This window comes from Thalassophryne amazonica, chromosome 6 (genome assembly GCF_902500255.1).
Source record: "Thalassophryne amazonica chromosome 6, fThaAma1.1, whole genome shotgun sequence".
Taxonomy (NCBI): domain Eukaryota; kingdom Metazoa; phylum Chordata; class Actinopteri; order Batrachoidiformes; family Batrachoididae; genus Thalassophryne; species Thalassophryne amazonica.
In genome coordinates, this window is record NC_047108.1 from 60,458,303 (window position 1) to 60,479,130 (window position 20,828).

Genomic DNA, 20,828 nt, shown 5'->3' on the forward strand with positions numbered 1-20,828 from the left:
AGGAGAGGAGCCTGAAAGCTGAAGGCTCTGCCTCCCATTCTACTCTTACAAACCCTAGGAACTACAAGTAAGCCTGCAGTCTGAGAGCGAAGCGCTCTATTGGGGTGATATGGTACTACGAGGTCCCTAAGATAAGATGGGACCTGATTATTCAAAACCTTATAAGTAAGAAGAAGAATTTTAAATTCTATTCTAGAATTAACAGGAAGCCAGTGAAGAGAGGCCAATATGGGTGAGATATGCTCTCTCCTTCTAGTCCCCGTCAGTACTCTAGCTGCAGCATTTTGAATTAACTGAAGGCTTTTTAGGGAACTTTTAGGACAACCTGATAATAATGAATTACAATAGTCCAGCCTAGAGGAAATAAATGCATGAATTAGTTTTTCAGCATCACTCTGAGACAAGACCTTTCTGATTTTAGAGATATTGCGTAAATGCAGAAAAGCAGTCCTACATATTTGTTTAATATGCGCTTTGAATGACATATCCTGATCAAAAATGACTCCAAGATTTCTCACAGTATTACTAGAGGTCAGGGTAATGCCATCCAGAGTAAGGATCTGGTTAGACACCATGTTTCTAAGATTTGTGGGGCCAAGTACAATAACTTCAGTTTTATCTGAGTTTAAAAGCAGGAAATTAGAGGTCATCCATGTCTTTATGTCTGTAAGACAATCCTGCAGTTTAGCTAATTGGTGTGTGTCCTCTGGCTTCATGGATAGATAAAGCTGGGTATCATCTGCGTAACAATGAAAATTTAAGCAATACCGTCTAATAATACTGCCTAAGGGAAGCGTGTATAAAGTGAATAAAATTGGTCCTAGCACAGAATCTTGTGGAACTCCATAATTAACTTTAGTCTATGAAGAAGATTCCCCATTTACATGAACAAATTGTAATCTATTAGACAAATATGATTCAAACCACCGCAGCACAGTGCCTTTAATACCTATGGCATGCTCTAATCTCTGTAATAAAATTTTATGGTCAACAGTATCAAAAGCAGCACTGAGGTCTAACAGAACAAGCACAGAGATGAGTCCACTGTCTGAGGCCATAAGAAGATCATTTGTAACCTTCACTAATGCTGTTTCTGTACTATGATGAATTCTAAAACCTGACTGAAACTCTTCAAATAGACCATTCCTCTGCAGATGATCAGTTAGCTGTTTTACAACTACCCTTTCAAGAATTTTTGAGAGAAAAGGAAGGTTGGAGATTGGCCTATAATTAGCTAAGATAGCTGGGTCAAGTGATGGCTTTTTAAGTAATGGTTTAATTACTGCCACCTTAAAAGCCTGTGGTACATAGCCAACTAACAAAGATAGATTGATCATATTTAAGATCGAAGCATTAAATAATGGTAGGGCTTCCTTGAGCAGCCTGGTAGGAATGGGGTCTAATAAACATGTTGATGGTTTGGATGAAGTAACTAATGAAAATAACTCAGACAGAACAATCGGAGAGAAAGAGTCTAACCAAATACCGGCATCACTGAAAGCAGCCAAAGATAACGATACGTCTTTGGGATGGTTATGAGTAATTTTTTCTCTAATAGTTAAAATTTTGTTAGCAAAGAAAGTCATGAAGTCATTACTAGTTAAAGTTAATGGAATACTCAGCTCAATAGAGCTCTGACTCTTTGTCAGCCTGGCTACAGTGCTGAAAAGAAACCTGGGGTTGTTCTTATTTTCTTCAATTAGTGATGAGTAGAAAGATGTCCTAGCTTTACGGAGGGCTTTTTTATAGAGCAACAGACTCTTTTTCCAGGCTAAGTGAAGATCTTCTAAATTAGTGAGACGCCATTTCCTCTCCAACTTACGGGTTATCTGCTTTAAGCTACGAGTTTGTGAGTTATACCACGGAGTCAGGCACTTCTGATTTAAAGCTCTCTTTTTTAGAGGAGCTACAGCATCCAAAGTTGTCTTCAATGAGGATGTAAAACTATTGACGAGATACTCTATCTCACTTACAGAGTTTAGGTAGCTACTCTGCACTGTGTTGGTATATGGCATTAGAGAACATAAAGAAGGAATCATATCCTTAAACCTAGTTACAGCGCTTTCTGAAAGACTTCTGGTGTAATGAAACTTATTCCCCACTGCTGGGTAGTCCATCAGAGTAAATGTAAATGTTATTAAGAAATGATCAGACAGAAGGGAGTTTTCAGGGAATACTGTTAAGTCTTCTATTTCCATACCATAAGTCAGAACAAGATCTAAGATATGATTAAAGTGGTGGGTGGACTCATTTACATTTTGAGCAAAGCCAATAGAGTCTAATAATAGATTAAATGCAGTGTTGAGGCTGTCATTCTCAGCATCTGTGTGGATGTTAAAATCGCCCACTATAATTATCTTATCTGAGCTAAGCACTAAGTCAGACAAAAGGTCTGAAAATTCACAGAGAAACTCACAGTAACGACCAGGTGGACGATAGATAATAACAAATAAAACTGGTTTTTGGGACTTCCAATTTGGATGGACAAGACTAAGAGTCAAGCTTTCAAATGAATTAAAGCTCTGTCTGGGTTTTTGATTAATTAATAAGCTGGAATGGAAGATTGCTGCTAATCCTCCGCCCCGGCCCGTGCTACGAGCATTCTGACAGTTAGTGTGACTCGGGGGTGTTGACTCATTTAAACTAACATATTCATCCTGCTGTAACCAGGTTTCTGTAAGGCAGAATAAATCAATATGTTGATCAATTATTATATCATTTACCAACAGGGACTTAGAAGAGAGAGACCTAATGTTTAATAGACCACATTTAACTGTTTTAGTCTGTGGTGCAGTTGAAGGTGCTATATTATATTTTCTTTTTGAATTTTTATGCTTAAATAGATTTTTGCTGGTTATTGGTAGTCTGGGAGCAGGCACCGTCTCTACGGGGATGGGGTAATGAGGGGATGGCAGGGGGAGAGAAGCTGCAGAGAGGTGTGTAAGACTACAACTCTGCTTCCTGGTCCCAACCCTGGATAGTCACGGTTTGGAGGATTTAAGAAAATTGGCCAGATTTCTAGAAATGAGAGCTGCTCCATCCAAAGTGGGATGGATGCCGTCTCTCCTAACAAGACCAGGTTTTCCCCAGAAGCTTTGCCAATTATCTATGAAGCCCACCTCATTTTTTGGACACCACTCAGACAGCCAGCAATTCAAGGAGAACATGCGGCTAAACATGTCACTCCCGGTCTGATTGGGGAGGGGCCCAGAGAAAACTACAGAGTCCGACATTGTTTTTGCGAAGTTACACACCGATTTAATGTTAATTTTAGTGACCTCCGATTGGCGTAACCGGGTGTCATTACTGCCGACGTGAATTACAATCTTACCAAATTTACGCTTAGCCTTAGCCAGCAGTTTCAAATTTCCTTCAATGTCGATAAAACTGAAGTTATTGTACTTGGCCCCACAAATCTTAGAAACATGGTGTCTAACCAGATCCTTACTCTGGATGGCATTACCCTGACTTCTAGTAATACTGTGAGAAATCTTGGAGTCATTTTTGATCAGGATATGTCATTCAAAGCGCATATTAAACAAATATGTAGGACTGCTTTTTTGCATTTACGCAATATCTCTAAAATTAGAAAGGTCTTGTCTCAGAGTGATGCTGAAAAACTAATTAATGCATTTATTTCCTCTAGGCTGGACTATTGTAATTCATTATTATCAGGTTGTCCTAAAAGTTCCCTAAAAAGCCTTCAGTTAATTCAAAATGCTGCAGCTAGAGTACTAACGGGGACTAGAAGGAGAGAGCATATCTCACCCATATTGGCCTCTCTTCATTGGCTTCCTGTTAATTCTAGAATAGAATTTAAAATTCTTCTTCTTACTTATAAGGTTTTGAATAATCAGGTCCCATCTTATCTTAGGGACCTCGTAGTACCATATCACCCCAATAGGGTGCTTCGCTCTCAGACTGCAGGCTTACTTGTAGTTCCTAGGGTTTGTAAGAGTAGAATGGGAGGCAGAGCCTTCAGCTTTCAGGCTCCTCTCCTGTGGAACCAGCTCCCAATTCAGATCAGGGAGACAGACACCCTCTCTACTTTTAAGATTAGGCTTAAAACTTTCCTTTTTGCTAAAGCTTATAGTTAGGGCTGGATCAGGTGACCCTGAACCATCCCTTAGTTATGCTGCTATAGACGTAGACTGCTGGGGGGTTCCCATGATGCACTGTTTCTTTCTCTTTTTGCTCTGTATGCACCACTCTGCATTTAATCACTAGTGATCGATCTCTGCTCCCCTCCACAGCATATCTTTTTCCTGGTTCTCTCCCTCAGCCCCAACCAGTCCCAGCAGAAGACTGCCCCTCCCTGAGCCTGGTTCTGCTGGAGGTTTCTTCCTGTTAAAAGGGAGTTTTTCCTTCCCACTGTAGCCAAGTGCTTGCTCACAGGGGGTCGTTTTGACCGTTGGGGTTTTACATAATTATTGTATGGCCTTGCCTTACAATATAAAGCGCCTTGGGGCAACTGTTTGTTGTGATTTGGCGCTATATAAAAAAAAATTGATTGATTGATTTATTGATATCGCCTTTGCCACGGGCTGGAGCAGCCGCTCAGCACACACCTCGACAGGCTGCTCCATGTGAAACGGACCGTCAGATCATGTGAACACTCAGCTGGTGATATCAATGTGACATCACCCATGTCAGCTCTGGTCCACAAGACGCGATGTCTCTCATCACTGGACATGCACGCCACGCCATGGACACGCCAGACCAGCAGATGTGGACATAATAAGCGCGCACTGCTTCATTCATGTCATTTCAGGACTGTACGTCTGTGACCATGGGTCATCTACAGAGGAACAGATGGTTCATACTTGTGTTGTCCGCTCGATAAGAGGGATTCAATAAATTGCGGTGTTTTTTTTTTTTTATGGTGTATGGATTTTTTTTTTCTTCCTCCACAGCAGCGGTGTGATGTGGTGCAACACGTTTCAGCTGCTCGCCCTGTGTTTGCATGCCTGTGCGCCTGCACGAAACCGTCGCCGCTGTATCGTGCACGCCTGTATGACAGTGTGTCCCTCCCGACAGTAGGTGGAATGTTTCGCGGTTCCCCATTTCGTTTTTGGTTTGTGGATTTACTTCCTGTTTCTGTGTCTTCCATGTTGTGTGAAGGGGCCCTTAACAAAGTTGAAAATGTATTATGTAAACACGAGTCCTTCTAGCTTACTGAAATTGAAGGGATTGTGTTAAGTATAGATTAGATAGTTTGACTAGAATTTAGACAGTTACTTGGGTGACATTTTACATTTTTTGCAGCATGGGCTAAGTGTTCCATTTGACCACAGCCATGATGGACACATAATTTTGACTGTTTAGTGCTTTTTTGTGTTGCCAAAAACAAACAGTCTTGTGTGCAACAATAGTCTGAATAACCAGTAAGTCCCGTGCCGGCAAATTTCATTGCTCTCTGATTACATGTAAGCAGCCTGTTGAAGTAGTTCATGGGTTAAAGTTCTCCGTCACCGCGACGGATTTCCGTCATTTGGAAAATTTAACCACACATACGCGTGCGCACATGTGTTTTGGGGACGAAATATGATAGTCTCGCTTTCAAAGCAACATCCCATTCTGCAGCAATGTCAGCGTGTACTGCGGAGGAAGGGACTGTGTGTATTTTCACTCCTCTCCGCTCTGTTTACTGCTTGCTATGAGCCACGGTCCTTCTCCTCTCTGTCTTCGTGGGAACATTGGCAGACACTCCCCAAGTACAGCGGGGCGTGGCTTTGCTTTGAACCAATGAAGCAATGATCCGACGCTGCTTCGATGGTTTGTCGCTTTATCTTAATTTTCCCCCGCTAAAACCCTAAAGAGCATATGTCTGTGAGTAATATTTACTTTTTTTATATTAAACCGACCTGTTATGGTCTTCTAAAACAGTTGATTGATGTATTTTATAACTTAAAAACGGGACCGACGCTAACGCGTTAGCATGTCTATGGCGTTTTTAATGATAAAGTTAGCATTAAGCTGTTATCATCTCAGCACAGTTTGTGTGCATGTTTTCTGTATAATAAATAATGGTTTAGTGTTTGTTGTCGTAAAAGAGTCAAATGTATTACGAATTATAATTTATTTATTTTTATTTATATATTAATAATAAGAATCAGAAGAATCAGAATCAGAATCGCCTTTATTGTCATTGTAATTTCCATTACAATGAGATTTGAGTGCAACTACAAAAAGGTGCTTTCCATGGTGCAAGTAATTTTTAGCCAAATGAAAGATCGTGAAATTTAACAGTAAATTATTCAGAGTATATGCACAACTATGGCATGTGGCTAATGGTTCCATTCATACCTCCAGCAAAGAACCTTTTCTGTGTCTATAGGCCAGTACTCCTCACTCCCTGCCCCTGTGTCTTGTGGGGTCCCTCAGGGGTCCATCCTGGGTCCTGTTCTTTTCTGTTTATATATGCTTCCTTTGGGGAACATAATCAGAAAATTTCATATTTCATTCCACTTTTATGCTGACGATTCTCAGTTGTATCTTCCACTCAAATCTGGAAATTCCCTGCAGCCTCTCCTGGATTGTCTGAAAGAAATTAAAATCTAGATGGCCAATAACTTCCTCCAGTTAAATGAGGATAAAACTGAGGTTATAAATTTTGGCCCCCCAAAATCCATTAACTCCAACTCCAGGAATGTTGGCTCCCTCACTCCATTTGTCAAAACGTAAGCAAGAAACTTGGGTGTAATTCTAGACTCCCAACTCAATCTTGACAAACAAATCTCTTCTGTTGTTAAAACTAGTTTTTATCAATTAAGAATTATTGCAAAACTCAAATCTGTTCTGTAACACAGAACAGATTTGAGTCTCACATGTAAGTTAAAAAAAAAAACAACAAAAAAAAAGATTAATCGATTACCAAAATAATCGTTAGTTGCAGCCCCAGTTTGTTTTAGGAGTGAGAGCATTTTACAGATTAAATGTGAATAAGCCAGTTTTGAGTTTTTCAGTGCGCATGCATTTTCAAAACTGGTGACAGTGTTACTTTGTGCACAGCAGAACAATGTTGTCAGTTGCTTTACGCCCTAATTTTGTATTTTATTGACTGTACAGCGACACAGCACCCATTTGGTGCATTCACCGGATTAGAACAAATCAAAATACTACAGAAGACAAAGAATTTTTACTTGAAAGTTTGAAGTGTGTTTTCTTTGTTTCAGAAGACTTCATACTCATTAAAATTCACCAGAATATACAAAATTTGACTTGCTCTTTTAAAAAAAATTCTGTGGGAGATGCCCCAGACCCCCACAGTTTGAAGTGAGTTTTCTTTGTTTCAGAGGGCTTCATACCCATTAAAATTCACCAGAATATACAAAATTTGACTTGCTCTTTTAAAACATTTCTGGGGGAGGACCCCCAGACTCCCCATAATCAATAGTGTGTTTTTACTTCACAGATTGAAGTGATTTTTCTTTGTTTCAGAGGGCTTCATACCCATTAAAATTCACCAGAATATACAAAATTTGACTTGCTCTTTTAAAAAATTTCTGGGGGAGGACCCCCAGAACCCCCCATAATCAATAGTGTGTTTTTACTTCACAGATTGAAGTGACTTTTCTTTGTTTCAGTGGGCTTCATACTCATTAAAATTCACCAGAATATACTAAATTTGACTTGCTCTTTTAAAAAAAAATTATGTGGGAGATCCCCCAGACTCCCCTAGTTTGAAGTGAGTTTTCTTTGTTTCAGAGGGCTTCATACCCATTAAAATTCACCAGAATATACAAAATTTGACTTGCTTTTTTTTTTTTAATTTTGAGGGAGAACCCCCAGACCTCCCATAATCAATACTGTGTTTTTACTTCACAGATTAAAGTGAGTTTTCTTTCTTTCAGAGGGCTTCATACCCATTAAAATTCACCAGAATATACAAAATTTGACTTGCTCTTTTAAAAAAATTCTGTGGGAGATCCCCCAGACTCCCCTAGTTTGAAGTGAGTTTTCTTTGTTTCAGAGGGCTTCATACCCATTAAAATTCACCAGAATATACAAAATTTGACTTGCTCTTTTAAAAAAGTTCTGGGGGGGAACCCCCAGACCTCCCATAATCAATACTGTGTTTTTACTTCACAGATTGAAGTGAGTTTTCTTTGTTTCAGTAGACTTCATACTCATTAAAATTCACCAGAATACACAAAATTTGACTTGGTCTTTAAAAAAATGTTCTGGGGGAGCACCCCCAGACTCCCCAGAATCAAGACTACATCCCACCCCCACCACCCTTTTATGTACCTTTATGTTCAGGTTTTGCATTCTTTTTATGCTTTATCTGTCTCTCCTTAGAGGCTGTTTAGAATTGATTTGTATGCTGTATAATGTGTTTATTGTATTTATTGAGGAAAAAACAGTGTGTGCCCCCACTACGCCACATTTTAGGGAATTGCTGGCATTGATTTTTGCCAGGAAAAAATTTCAGTCAGATGAAAATTTATTGCTTTAACCCATGAAGTAGTTTTACTTTCTGTATCAGATAATGAGGCTGACTTTTCACCTGCATTTTCAGTTTGCTTAATGTAGAAAAACTATGATGAGAACAGTTCTTACAGCTTGTGCTGTAGGTGTCTCCTTTATAGCAGAGACTTGAAGAAGTTGAGCGGTGGGTGAAATGTCAATCAGTAATCATTAAGACTGAGTAGAAAAAGAATAATTCTCTCTTAATAGGGACAGTTTGAGTACCTGTCTCTGGTCAGCCACTATACCCCGGCCAGCTGAGAAGTGGCATTCACTGTTTGTTTTTTTCCTTCTTCCATTGTATCATTGCGATGTCACAAGGGAAGTATGTTAAAGAAGTTGATAAAGATTTTGCAGAACAATCAAGTGGTGTGAAATTTTGCTGCTGATGTGGTGGATGTGTGACACGGAGCTCACGGAGCACCTCTCACAGACCCACCAGGAAGGCAGATGATGACCTTTGTTACACACACACACACACATATATATATATATATATATATATATATATATATATATATACACACAGAACCACAGAGGTCTAAAATGAGTCTATTCAGGTCAAATGTTTGGGTACTGGAGGAGCAGTTTTTACATGTGTGGAAAACTGAAAAAGGTAAAGAAGATAGACACAGCAAACTGAAGTGTTCTGCTCAGCAGTCAGTGGATACATTTTATGCAGTGTAACCTGATAACTGACCACATCCTCTTAATGTTCCTGTTGGTGTTTTCCTGTTTACAACACACATTATCTGTCACCTCAGCCGCCTCTAACGTCCGCCTGAGACAAAAACAATGGCTCTCTGATCATTTAAACAGTGGATCCTAAACTGGGGGCCGCTGTTTGACTCACTGTGTCATTGACTTTTTCACTTCTTCTCTCAGTCCATCAGAGCTTGATGAAGCATCCAGATCATGATTAGTCATTGGTGAGCATTAGAATCTATTCCACGCCCATGGGCGCAATTTGGTGGGGGATAGGGGGGACATGTCCCTCCCCACCTTTTCAACCAGGGGGGACAGAATATGGTATGTTCCCCCCCACCTTCTGACATATATGTGTGTACTTGAAACATGCTATGTCAGTCTCATGTGCAAAACCATGTCAGAATAGTATCTTTGTTTCTGCAAGTTTGTATTTTTAGCAGCATTGACTTGTTTACAACACCTGTTTCTTGTTTGTCACATTCTGAATTTTCTGGGACTGCATTTGCCCAGATTTGAAACCAAAAATAGTTGACTCTAGGGACAAGTGTCTACACATAAGTATCAATGGATCATATGCTAATTTACTAAATTCTGAAAGTTAGAAAAGGAAATCAGAAAAGCTCTCTGGGACCTCAGAAAGCCCATCTGCAATTATTGCTTGATCTCCAAAATCAGTCTATGCAAGCGAAATTATGTTCAGTATGAGTGTTGTCATTAGTGCCACGTCGAAAATTAAATTCATGATAAGTAATTTATCCTAAACTTGTGATCTGTTGTTTTTTCAAACTTGTGCAAAAACAGATCTTGAGGAAAAAAATACAGTATGCAATAGTTAATAATTATTAAGAGCCTGTTCTTTCATATTTATGAATACATTTTACCACATGCAGTTGTTTTTTTTAATGAGAACTCAATCTATCATTCTTTTTGAGTTCTACACATGTGGTGATACCTTATTTACACCAGGATGTTAATAAAATCAATGCTGGCTATTCTCAGAATAAAGTACTTATATCCACAGTTTTCAAATTGCATAGGTCAAATGGTGTCTACTTTATGGTCTTCTCAAAACATTAAAATTACTGTTCTGGATGCTCAGAATGCATCTGAGCCTATCTAGAAACTGTTGGCTTCTGGGTGCCTAAAGCGACCCCCAGACCCCCGGCCTATAGGCTTCGGCACTGCGGGCCTCGCACTTTGTCCCCCCCCAATTTCTAGTTCTAAATTGTGCCCTTGTCCACGCCGTTTTTAGTGGGCAGAGTTTAAAAAAAAGAGAGAGAGAGAGACTGGACGATTGAGTCTAGATCAGAATTTGTAGGCTACACGGGATGTTGTTTGGAAATCAGGGTCGGCTTTAAGTCATTTTCATGTTCAGCAGATTGCAACTTTACTCTTTGCCACATATTTTCATGTTTTCGAAACAGTCCAGGCACGTTGGCTGTTCTTACACAGTAATGTCTTATCGCTCGACTGACTGAAATAGGTGCATGTGTAAACTTAACCAACTTGTTTTCTGGTGACTTTTCCTTTATCAGGTGTGGTTTCATTGTTTGTTTTTCTTCTCGTTTTTTTTCACAGGACATGCTTGAATAGCAGGAACAACCTGTTATGCCACATGATTGTACGCCACCTTGTGGCCAGCTGCTGTTGCTGTCACTCTTCAGGCTCCAGCTTCTTCTTCCTTTCACCTTCTCGTCGCACTTTGCTCTCAGCTACCAGATGACGTCTGCACAGCCCTCCTGTCATCGCAGAAGGACACAGCGAATGAAGGCTTCCAAATATGAATCACAGCTCTGGGAAGAACTGTGAAGAGAGATCTTTCTCAAGGTTTATTGGAATTATTGATTGATTCTGAGTTATTTATTCTTTGGCTTGAAGAAGTAAAGCAGTGATTGGACCTGCTAACAGAGCCAGAATGGTGGAGGGTTTTTTGTATGTAATTTTTTTTAAGCTAATTACTTTTATGAATCCACCTCCAGTTTGTGCCGGGCTTTTGTTGTCTTATCACTGGGAGATTACTTCATACTTATGTTAGAGAGGGGTGTCCTTCATCTCACATACTTATCTATAAACCTGTTTTTCTTGTGGTGTCATTTGATATATATTCATCAGGTTTCTGTTTGTGGCTTTCTAGTAACTCTTCCAAACAACTAAAAACTTAATCCTTTTTAAGAGAGTGTGTTGATTTAAATTTTCAAACTCCTCCTTTCTGTTTGAAGGATTGTTAATCTTTGAAATCCCTCTTACAGTTTGCACTATGAATCAAAATCCACCTGCTGTTGGCACGCCATTATATGTATCTTAGGTTAGATGGTCAAAATAATCCAAGTGGAAACTGATGTTTGCAGCAATAATGTGTGAGATTCAGAGTACTGTCTGTGCATGATCAATACTTTCCACAGCTGCTTGATCCAATACATTATGAAGGCTTTTTTTTTTAGACAGAACTGTGTGTGGTAACGACCTAAAGCACATGTTCTTCATACACTTATACTAATTTAATCATGATATCTAAACTGATACAAGGCAACAGTGTCATTTTTTCACACATATACAGCTTATGTGTACAGTGACTTCAACATTTTTTAACATAATGCGCTTTTTAATCAATCTGACAAATTGCCATTTTGCTCAGCGTTTCAGGTACGACAGAACTAGTTTGATAGTAAATAACTTAAGATATTTTTACAGGAGAATCAATGTAATTTGGCAACAAATACACAGGAGTAATGTGAAAACCAATTTAATATATATAAATGTTGTATAGCCTATTTAACATCACATATCAGACACAGTTGTATAAACTGCACACATAAGCTGTGTGCAACACTTGTTTCAGTGACTTCATGAAGCACAGTCTCTAAAATAACAGGTACTGAAATGTAGTGTGTTTGACAGTGAACTGTTAATGTTTTCAATCATCCTAATATGTTGAAGCGTCTTATCTCCTACTTTTAGTCTTACAGGGATTTATTCACATTTGTTGCACTATTATTTGTCTCGTTCTGAAATGCATTGTGGGTTTTGGGTGTGGTTGTAGGCACGCGCCTGCTTTAGCCATGAATATTTATTTAGGTTAATGTGGAACCAGTTTCATCCAGTGACAGTTTCTTTCAGTGACACTCCAAAGTACCCAACACAAGTCTGTAAGCAGCAGTGTGAGAAACGTGTTTCACCAAGTCTCCCTGTGAACTGACTGCATGTCAGAGTCCTATAGAAAGTGTCGTAAAGAAACTAGATTACTGTAAAATAATTCTCTTTTATGTAGTAAGATACATCATCCTCACTGAGGCACTTCTTTCTTGTGTCAGATAAAAGGGGATGCAGGATTATTATGCATCTGGAAATACACTGGGACACACTTTTGGTGAGTTTGTATTGCATTAAGTGAACCCACCCCCCCCCCCAGTTTGACAAAGCTGCACAAATTAAGACAGCTGTGTGTGTGTGTGAGAGACAAATCTTTGTTTCTGCACTTTCTCATGTACATTCCTACTGGATCGATGGGTTTAACAATAACTTAATACATTTCTCTGTTGCCAGAACTTTGTTTATTATAGGTACTGACTGGAAAAATGGGTAAAAATGTAAAGTACAAACTGTGATTGCTAAATAAAGAGTATCTGTTTCGGGTTCCACTCTGGTCTCTACAGCAGACTCGGTGATAACATGTTGTTTTCCACTATACAAGCTCTTTTAGTGGTTTAAACCTGTTTTGTGCCACAGAATTGGTCTAAATGCAGTGTCCATTAGAAACACAAGGCTTCTGAGGGCTGCATACCCAACAAGCTCCATGCACACCATATATCCTGGCATCCGTCCGTCTGCGGGAGACGATGGTGTAGCGTCCAGTTTGTTTTTTGCTTCTTTTTTGTTTTTTTGTTGTTTGTTTTTTTTTTTATACACGTTCCCAATTCAGTTTTATTTTATTTATATAGTGCCAGATAACAACAAAGGTGGCACAAGTAAGGTCTAACCTTACCAACCTCTAGAGCAAGCACACAGGCGACAGTGGTAAGGAAATAAAACTCAAGCAGACTCAAAAGGCTGACCCTCTGCTTGGGGGGTCCACGATTTCCAGGCTCCACAGAGGGCTGACACTGACCCATCAATGTCAGTGTCAGGTGGAGCAACTGAGCCCTGCACCATGACGCTGGTCTTCTTCAGACTGACAGTCGGTCCGAACTCCTTGCAGGAGTGAGAGAGGCGATTAACAAGCTGCTACAGACCGTCGTCAGAGGGTGATGTCAAGGCTGCATCGTTGGCAAAGAGCATCTCATGGATGAGTACCTCCACAACCTTGGTCTTTGCACGAACTCAGGTGATGTTAAAGAGCTTGCTGTCTGCCCTGGTGTGAATGTCCCAAAAAAACAGTTTTATTTGTTGTTATCTATCGTCCTCCTGGTCGTGACTGTGAGTTTCTCTGTGAATTTTCAGACCTTTTGTCTGACTTAGTGCTTAGCTCAGATAAGATAATTATAGTGGGTGATTTTAACATCCACACAGATGCTGAGAATGTCAGCCTCAACACTGCATTTAATCTATTATTAGACTCAGTTGGCTTTGCTCAAAATGTAAATGAGTCCACCCACCACTTTAATCATATCTTAGATCTTGTTCTGACTTATGGTATGGAAATTGAAGACTTAACAGTATTCCCTGAAAACTCCCTTCTGTCTGATCATTTCTTAATAACATTTACATTTACTCTGATGGACTACCCAGCAGTGGGGAATAAGTTTCATTACACTAGAAGTCTTTCAGAAAGCGCTGTAACTAGGTTTAAGGATATGTTTCCTTCTTTATGTTCCCTAATGCCATATACCAACACAGTGCAGAGTAGCTACCTAAACTCTGTAAGTGAGATAGAGTATAGTTTTACATCCTCATTGAAGACAACTTTAGATGCTGTAGCTCCTCTGAAAAAGAGCTTTAAATCAGAAGTGCCTGACTCAGTTGGCTTCTCTCAAAATGTAAATGAGCCCACCCACCACCTTAGCCAAACTTTAGATCTTGTTCTGACATATGGCATAAAAATTGAAGACTTAACAGTATTCCCTGAAAACCCCTTTTTGTCTGATTATTTCTTAATAACATTTACATTTACTTTAATGGACTACCCAGCAGTGGGGAATAAGTTTCATTACAGTAGAAGTCTTTCTGAAAGTGCTGTAACTAGGTTTAAGGATATGATTCCTTCTTTATGTTCTCCAATGCCATATACCAACACAGTGAAGAGTAGCTACCTAAACTCTGTGAGATAGATTATCTCGTCAATAGCTTTACATCCTCACTGAGCACAACTTTGGATGCTGTAGCTCCTCTGAAAAAGAGAGCCTTAAATCAGAAGTGCCTGACTCTGTGGTATAACCCACAAACTCGTAGCTTAAAGCAGAGATAACCCGTAAGCTGGAGAGGAATTGGCGTCACTAATTTAGAAGATCTTCATTTAGCCTGGAAAAAGAGTCTGTTGCTCTATAAAAAATCCCTCCGTAAAGTTAGGACATCTTACTATTCATCACTAATTGAAGAAAATAAGAACCCCAGGTTTCTTTTCAGCACTGTAGCCAGGCTGACAAAGAGTCAGAGCTCTATTGAGCCGAGTACTCCTTTAAGTTTAACTAGTAATGACTTCATGACTTTCTTTGCTAATAAAATTTTAACTATTAGAGAAAAAATTACTCATAACCATCCCAAAGATGTATCATTATCTTTGGCTGCTTTCAGTGATGCCGGTATTTGGTTAGACTCTTTCTCTCGGATTGTTCTGTCTGAGTTATTTTCATTAGTTACTTCATCCAAACCATCAACATGTTTATTAGACCCCATTCCTACCAGGCTGCTCAAGGAAGCCCTACCATTATTTAATGCTTCGATCTTAAATATCAATCTATCTTTATTAGTTGGCTATGTACCACAGGCTTTTAAGGTGGCAGTAATTAAACCATTACTTAAAAAGCCATCACTTGACCCAGCTATCTTAGCTAATTATATTCAGAACAAAACTTGCTAATATTATTGATAAGATCATGCAGACTGTCAGCAACTGAGGTAGAAAATCAGTCAATAATTATTCATAAAATGTATATAAACATACAATAAAGGTGCACATCATTCATTTTAAAAAAGCATCATAGTAAAACCCAAGAATAACTATAAAACTTGTAAACAGCACAGTAAAAGTCATCAAACACCATAATAAAATCGTCAATCACAATAAAAATCAAACACTGTAAAAATAATCAAGGTATTTCTTTAAATAACACTTGTAGCATTTAGGGGTGAGGGTGGCTGTTCGACAAAGTGACAACTGTATTTGAAAAAAAATATTTTCTTGAGTCATATCCACACATTTGCACCTCAAAAATGCGAGTGACCTCTCAAACATGAATACACACTTTTTTGGAAAAAAATATATATATTCAGGGGGTGGGGATTTTAGTCAGTCCAACGGCAACATGCTGAGATGTGTGCGATATCCAAAGGTTGCCGGCCTCACTGCAGCAATTTCTATTTTTTCCCCCAGGATTTCTAAGAAATATTGGCTGCCATCAATCTGGAAGATCCTGATTTTGTTCCAGAAGAACCATGTTCTGTTGCTGAACAACACTCATTTTTAAGAACAATTCACATTTTATTTTCAGTCATAAATTATTTCGATATCATTGAGGTATCACACAGTCAATATGATGAAATATGCATAATTTATTTCAGTCCACACAAATCAAATATGAGAGGCATCATGAAGGACCTGACACCTGCCTTCAGTTTCTATCAAGCTGCCAAAACTGTGGAAAAATCACCAGCAAGGTCAGTGGTTTTGTATGAGTGTATGATATTACATGATTTAAAGTGAAATTAAAGTTTTGTAGTTTCTGAACTGTGCACATTGCTAGAGAAGCATCTGTGTACTTGGATCATCAAGACATCCAGAATATCTGGGATCAACCATGAGGTTTCCCAGGCGGCATTCTACCAGACGGCAGCTGACAGGATGACGCAGGTGACAGCTGTCACCGGAGACCACCAGCTGACCATGCGGCTGGCACTGCGGGTGTTCATCAAACTGTTGGATGCTGAGTTGAGCAGTTCTCAGTCTGGCAACGTGGACAGCCTTGTTGAGCGGATCTCAATTGCCACATATTTTTCCCTCAGATAAATAGTATTTGGAGTAAAACAGAATCATCAGTACAAACAGAATGAGTTAATTTTGTAAAATCATTATAAACACAGAAAGGTGAATATATCAAAGATGACACAATAAAGCATAAAAGCTTATTTCTATTGTGGTCCTTGTGAGGCTAAAACTTGACAACATTGTGGAGCTCAGTTAAACATGTACATATTGCAAAGACATAATCTCATCAATTAAATGCAAGTAGCAATAAGTATGTATGTGTGTGTGTGTGTGTGTGTGTATGTCTCTCTCTCTCTCTCTATATATATATATATAGACATACACACACAAAATCATTTACACTGGGATAACAATAAAATAAGTACAAATTGAACAGCGAACAATAAGATCTTAATAAATTAAAATAAATAGCAACTGTATCCCAGCAGAAGTGCAGACAACAAATTTAGTTTCGGACAAGAAAATAATGGACCAGAAGATATAGTCTTTTGCACCAGAAATCACATTACAAATAAAAGCAAATAAAAGGGTGGCATTCCTCTTCTCATAGCTGACTGAATAAAACCTACTTTATCTTTTAAAACGTGCCTTGTTGCTAATTGACTGCAAGCTCTATGTTTATATATTTTAGCTGAATAATTCCCGACGTGGGGGATATGCGGGTTATATCTTTACCTTTCAACCTAACCAGCTGTTTGCAAACCTTTGCAACAGTTTGGCACTGATTATGCATTTTCATTTTGAGAGCAGAGTGACTTTGTGAGCGATAATCCGGGCAGCTACAGAATGTAAGGCTCCGTAAATTATTCAGATTAATTTATCAAAACTTTTAACCTTATTTTGTGATGTCTGATATCATGGATTCCCAGCAGAATATTGGATTATATAATACCTGTGAACAAAGTGCTGGCTGCAGAGCAAAAGACCGGAATTGAAGAACCCCAAGTCCTCTCACACGTGCGGCACAACCTCAGCCCCCAAGATCAGAAGATGGCATTCCATCTCTCTACTTCTATGGTTGTACACAGCATCTCAGATGTGGAACCACTTAGTATCAATGACACCCTTCTCACCTTCTGGTGTATCTTCAGTGAGGGCTTCTTGCAACTGGCTGATGAACTGCTGTGTTTTCTCTGAGCTGCCAACACAGCAGGTGTTGATGTGTGGGCGACCCTTCTTCTTGGAGTGGTGCAGCTTCCTTGGAGCTACGTGTACCTTGCTGGCCACAAGGGAGTGATCTGTATCACAGTCTGCAAAATGGTAGCTGCAGGTGAGGAGAGAGCTGGCACCTAGGCAGGTGGGCCAGGCCTTGTGATCAGCACCCACTCTGGCGTTGAAGTCTCAGAGTATGTAGAGGCCTTTTGTGCTGGGAATCCCAGATATCACTTCATCTAGGGACTCATAGAAGTGGTCTTTTTCCTCTGGGTTGGAGTTTAGTAGAAGCAGTTCTGCCGGGCTTAGAACCTAAGCCATACAAGCAAGCCAGGAGCTGGACTTGGTTGCCAGAGGCTATTTGAGATGCATGCCACATGGAAGCACTTTTTAGGTAGCGGGAGCTTTGTCCCCACTACCACCCCCGGCTTTAACAACCTTGGAACGACACCATATAAATGCACAAGTAAACATAAAGAAGTCTGTAATGCAGTTTTTCTTGGGGCTGTGTGTGACTTCATCATGAAGTCGTTCATACCAGTAAATCACAAATGCACTGCTGATCAACAGATGCTTTAGATCAGTGGTTCTCAAACTTTTCCCAATGACCAGCACCTCAGAAAATATTTGGCTCTGCTCATACCACAGTTATCAATCAATCAACAATGTTTTATATAGCGCCCAAATCACAACAAACAGTTGCCCCAAGGCGCTTTATATTGTAAGGCAAGGCCATACAATAATTATGTAAAACCCCAACGGCCAAAACGACCCCCTTTGAGCAAGCACTTGGCTACAGTGGGAAGGAAAAACTCCCTTTTAACAGGAAGAAACCCCCAGCAGAACCAGGCTCAGGAGGGGCAGTCTTCTGCTGGGACTGGTTGGGGCTGAGGGATGAGAACCAGGAAAAAGACATGCTGTGGAGGGGAGCAGAGATCGATCACTAATGATTAAATGCAGAGTGGTGATACAGAGCAAAAAGAGAAAGAAACAGTGCATCATGGGAACCCCCCAGCAGTCTACGTCTATAGCAGCATAACTAAGGGATGGTTCAGGGTCACCTGATCCAGCCCTAACTATAAGCTTTAGCAAAAAGGAAAGTTTTAAGCCTAATCTTAAAAGTAGAGAGGGTGTCTGTCTCCCTGATCTGAATTGGGAGCTGGTTTGAATTACAATAGTCCAGCCTAGAGGAAATAAATGCATGAATTAGTTTTTCAGGATCACTCTGAGACAAGACCTTTCTGATTTTTGAGATATTGCGTAAATGCAAAAAAGCAGTCCTACATATTTGTTTAATATGCGCATTGAATGACATATCCTGATCAAAAATGACTCCAAGATTTCTCACAGTATTACTAGAGGTCAGGGTAATGCCATCCAGAGTAAGGATCTGGTTAGACACCATGTTTCTAAGATTTGTGGGGCCAAGTACAATAACTTCAGTTTTATCTGAGTTTAAAAGCAGGAAATTAGAGGTCATCCATGTCTTTATGTCTGTAAGACAATCCTGCAGTTAGCTAATGGTGTGTGTCCTCTGGCTTCATGGATAGATAAAGCTGGGTATCATCTGCGTAACAATGAAAACTTAAGCAATACCGTCTAATAATACTGCCTAAGGGAAGCATGTATAAAGTGAATAAAATGGTCCTAGCACAGAACCTTGTGGAACTCCATAATTAACTTTAGGTCTGTGAAGAAGATTCCCCATTTACATGAACAAATTGTAATCTATTAGACAAATATGATTCAAACCACAGCAGCGCAGTGCCTTTAATACCTATGGCATGCTCTAATCTCTGTAATAAAATTTTATGGTCAACAGTATCAAAAGCAGCACTGAGATCTAACAGAACAAGCACAGAGATGAGTCCACTGTCCGAGGCCATAAGATCATTTGTAACCTTCACTAATGCTGTTTCTGTACTATGATGAATTCTAAACCTGACTGAAACTCTTCAAATAGACCATTCCTCTGCAGATGATCAGTTAGCTGTTTACAACTACCCTTTCAAGAATTTTTGAGAGAAAAGGAAGGTTGGAGATTGGCTATAATTAGCTAAGATAGCTGGGTCAAGTGATGGTTTTTTAAGTAATGTTTAATTACTGCCACCTTAAAAGCCTGTGGTACATAGCCCACTAACAAGATAGATTGATCATATTAAGATCGAAGCATTAAATAATGGTAGGGCTTCCGATGAGCAGCCTGGTAGGAATGGGGTCTAATAAACATGTTGATGGTTTGGATGAAGTAACTAATGAAAATACTCAGAACAATCGGAGAGAAAGAGTCTAACCAATACCGGCATCACTGAACGCAGCCAAAGATAACGATACGTCTTTGGGATGGTTATGAGTAATTTTTTCTCTAATAGTTAAAATTTTGTTAGCAAAGAAGTCATGAAGTCATTACTAGTTAAAGTTAATGGAATACTCAGCTCAAGTAGAGCTCTGACTCTGTCAGCCTGGCTACAGTGCTGAAAAGAAACCTGGGGTTTTCTTATTTTCTTCAATTAGTGATGAGTAGAAAGATGTCCTAGCTTTACGGAGGGCTTTTTTATAGAGCAACAGACTCTTTTTCCAGGCTAAGTGAAGATCTTCTAAATTAGTGAGACGCCATTTCCTCTCCAACTTACGGGTATCTGCTTTTAAGCTACGAGTTTGTGAGTTATACCACGGAGTCAGGCACTTCTGATTTAAAGCTCTCTTTTTAGAGGAGCTACAGCATCCAAAGTTGTCTTCAATGAGGATATAAAACTATTGACGAGATACTCTATCTCACGTACAGAGTTTAGGTAGCTACTCTGTACTGTGTTGGTATATGGCATTAGAGAACATAAGAAGGAATCATATCCTTAACCTAGTTACAGCGCTTTCTGAAAGACTTCTAGTGTAATGAAACTTATTCCCCACTGCTGGGTAGTCCATCAGAGTAAATGTAAATGTTATTAAGAAATGATCAGACAGAAGGGAGTTTTCAGGAATACTGTTAAGTCTTCTATTTCCATACCATAAGTCAGAACAAGATCTAAAGATATGATTAAAGTGGTGGGTGGACTCATTTACTTTTTGAGCAAAGCCAATAGAGGTCTAATAATAGATTAACTGCAGTGTTGAGGCTGTCATCTCAGCTCTGTGTGGATGTTAAAATCGCCCACTATAATTATCTTATCTGAGCTAAGCACTAAGTCAGACAAAAGGTCTGAAAATTCACAGAGAAACTCACAGTAACGACCAGGTGGACGATAGATAATAACAAATAAAACTGGTTTTGGGACTCCAATTTGGATGGACAAGACTAAGAGTCAAGCTTTCAAATGAATTAAAGCTCTGTCTGGGTTTTGATTAATTAATAAGCTGGAAT

General features: G+C 39.4%; 1 protein-coding gene across 1 annotated transcript in view; it reads left to right on the plus strand.

The window, feature by feature from the left end:
- Positions 1 to 12,810, plus strand: part of LOC117512248 (sortilin-like) — a 132,719-nt gene extending 119,909 nt beyond the window's left edge. Inside the window, exon 20 of the mRNA XM_034172250.1 lies at positions 10,756 to 12,810. Within this exon, the coding sequence (XP_034028141.1) occupies positions 10,756 to 10,770 (15 nt within the window). The 3' untranslated portion in view covers positions 10,771 to 12,810. The remainder of the gene's footprint in view (positions 1 to 10,755) is intronic.
- The last annotated feature ends 8,018 nt before the right edge of the window (positions 12,811 to 20,828 follow it).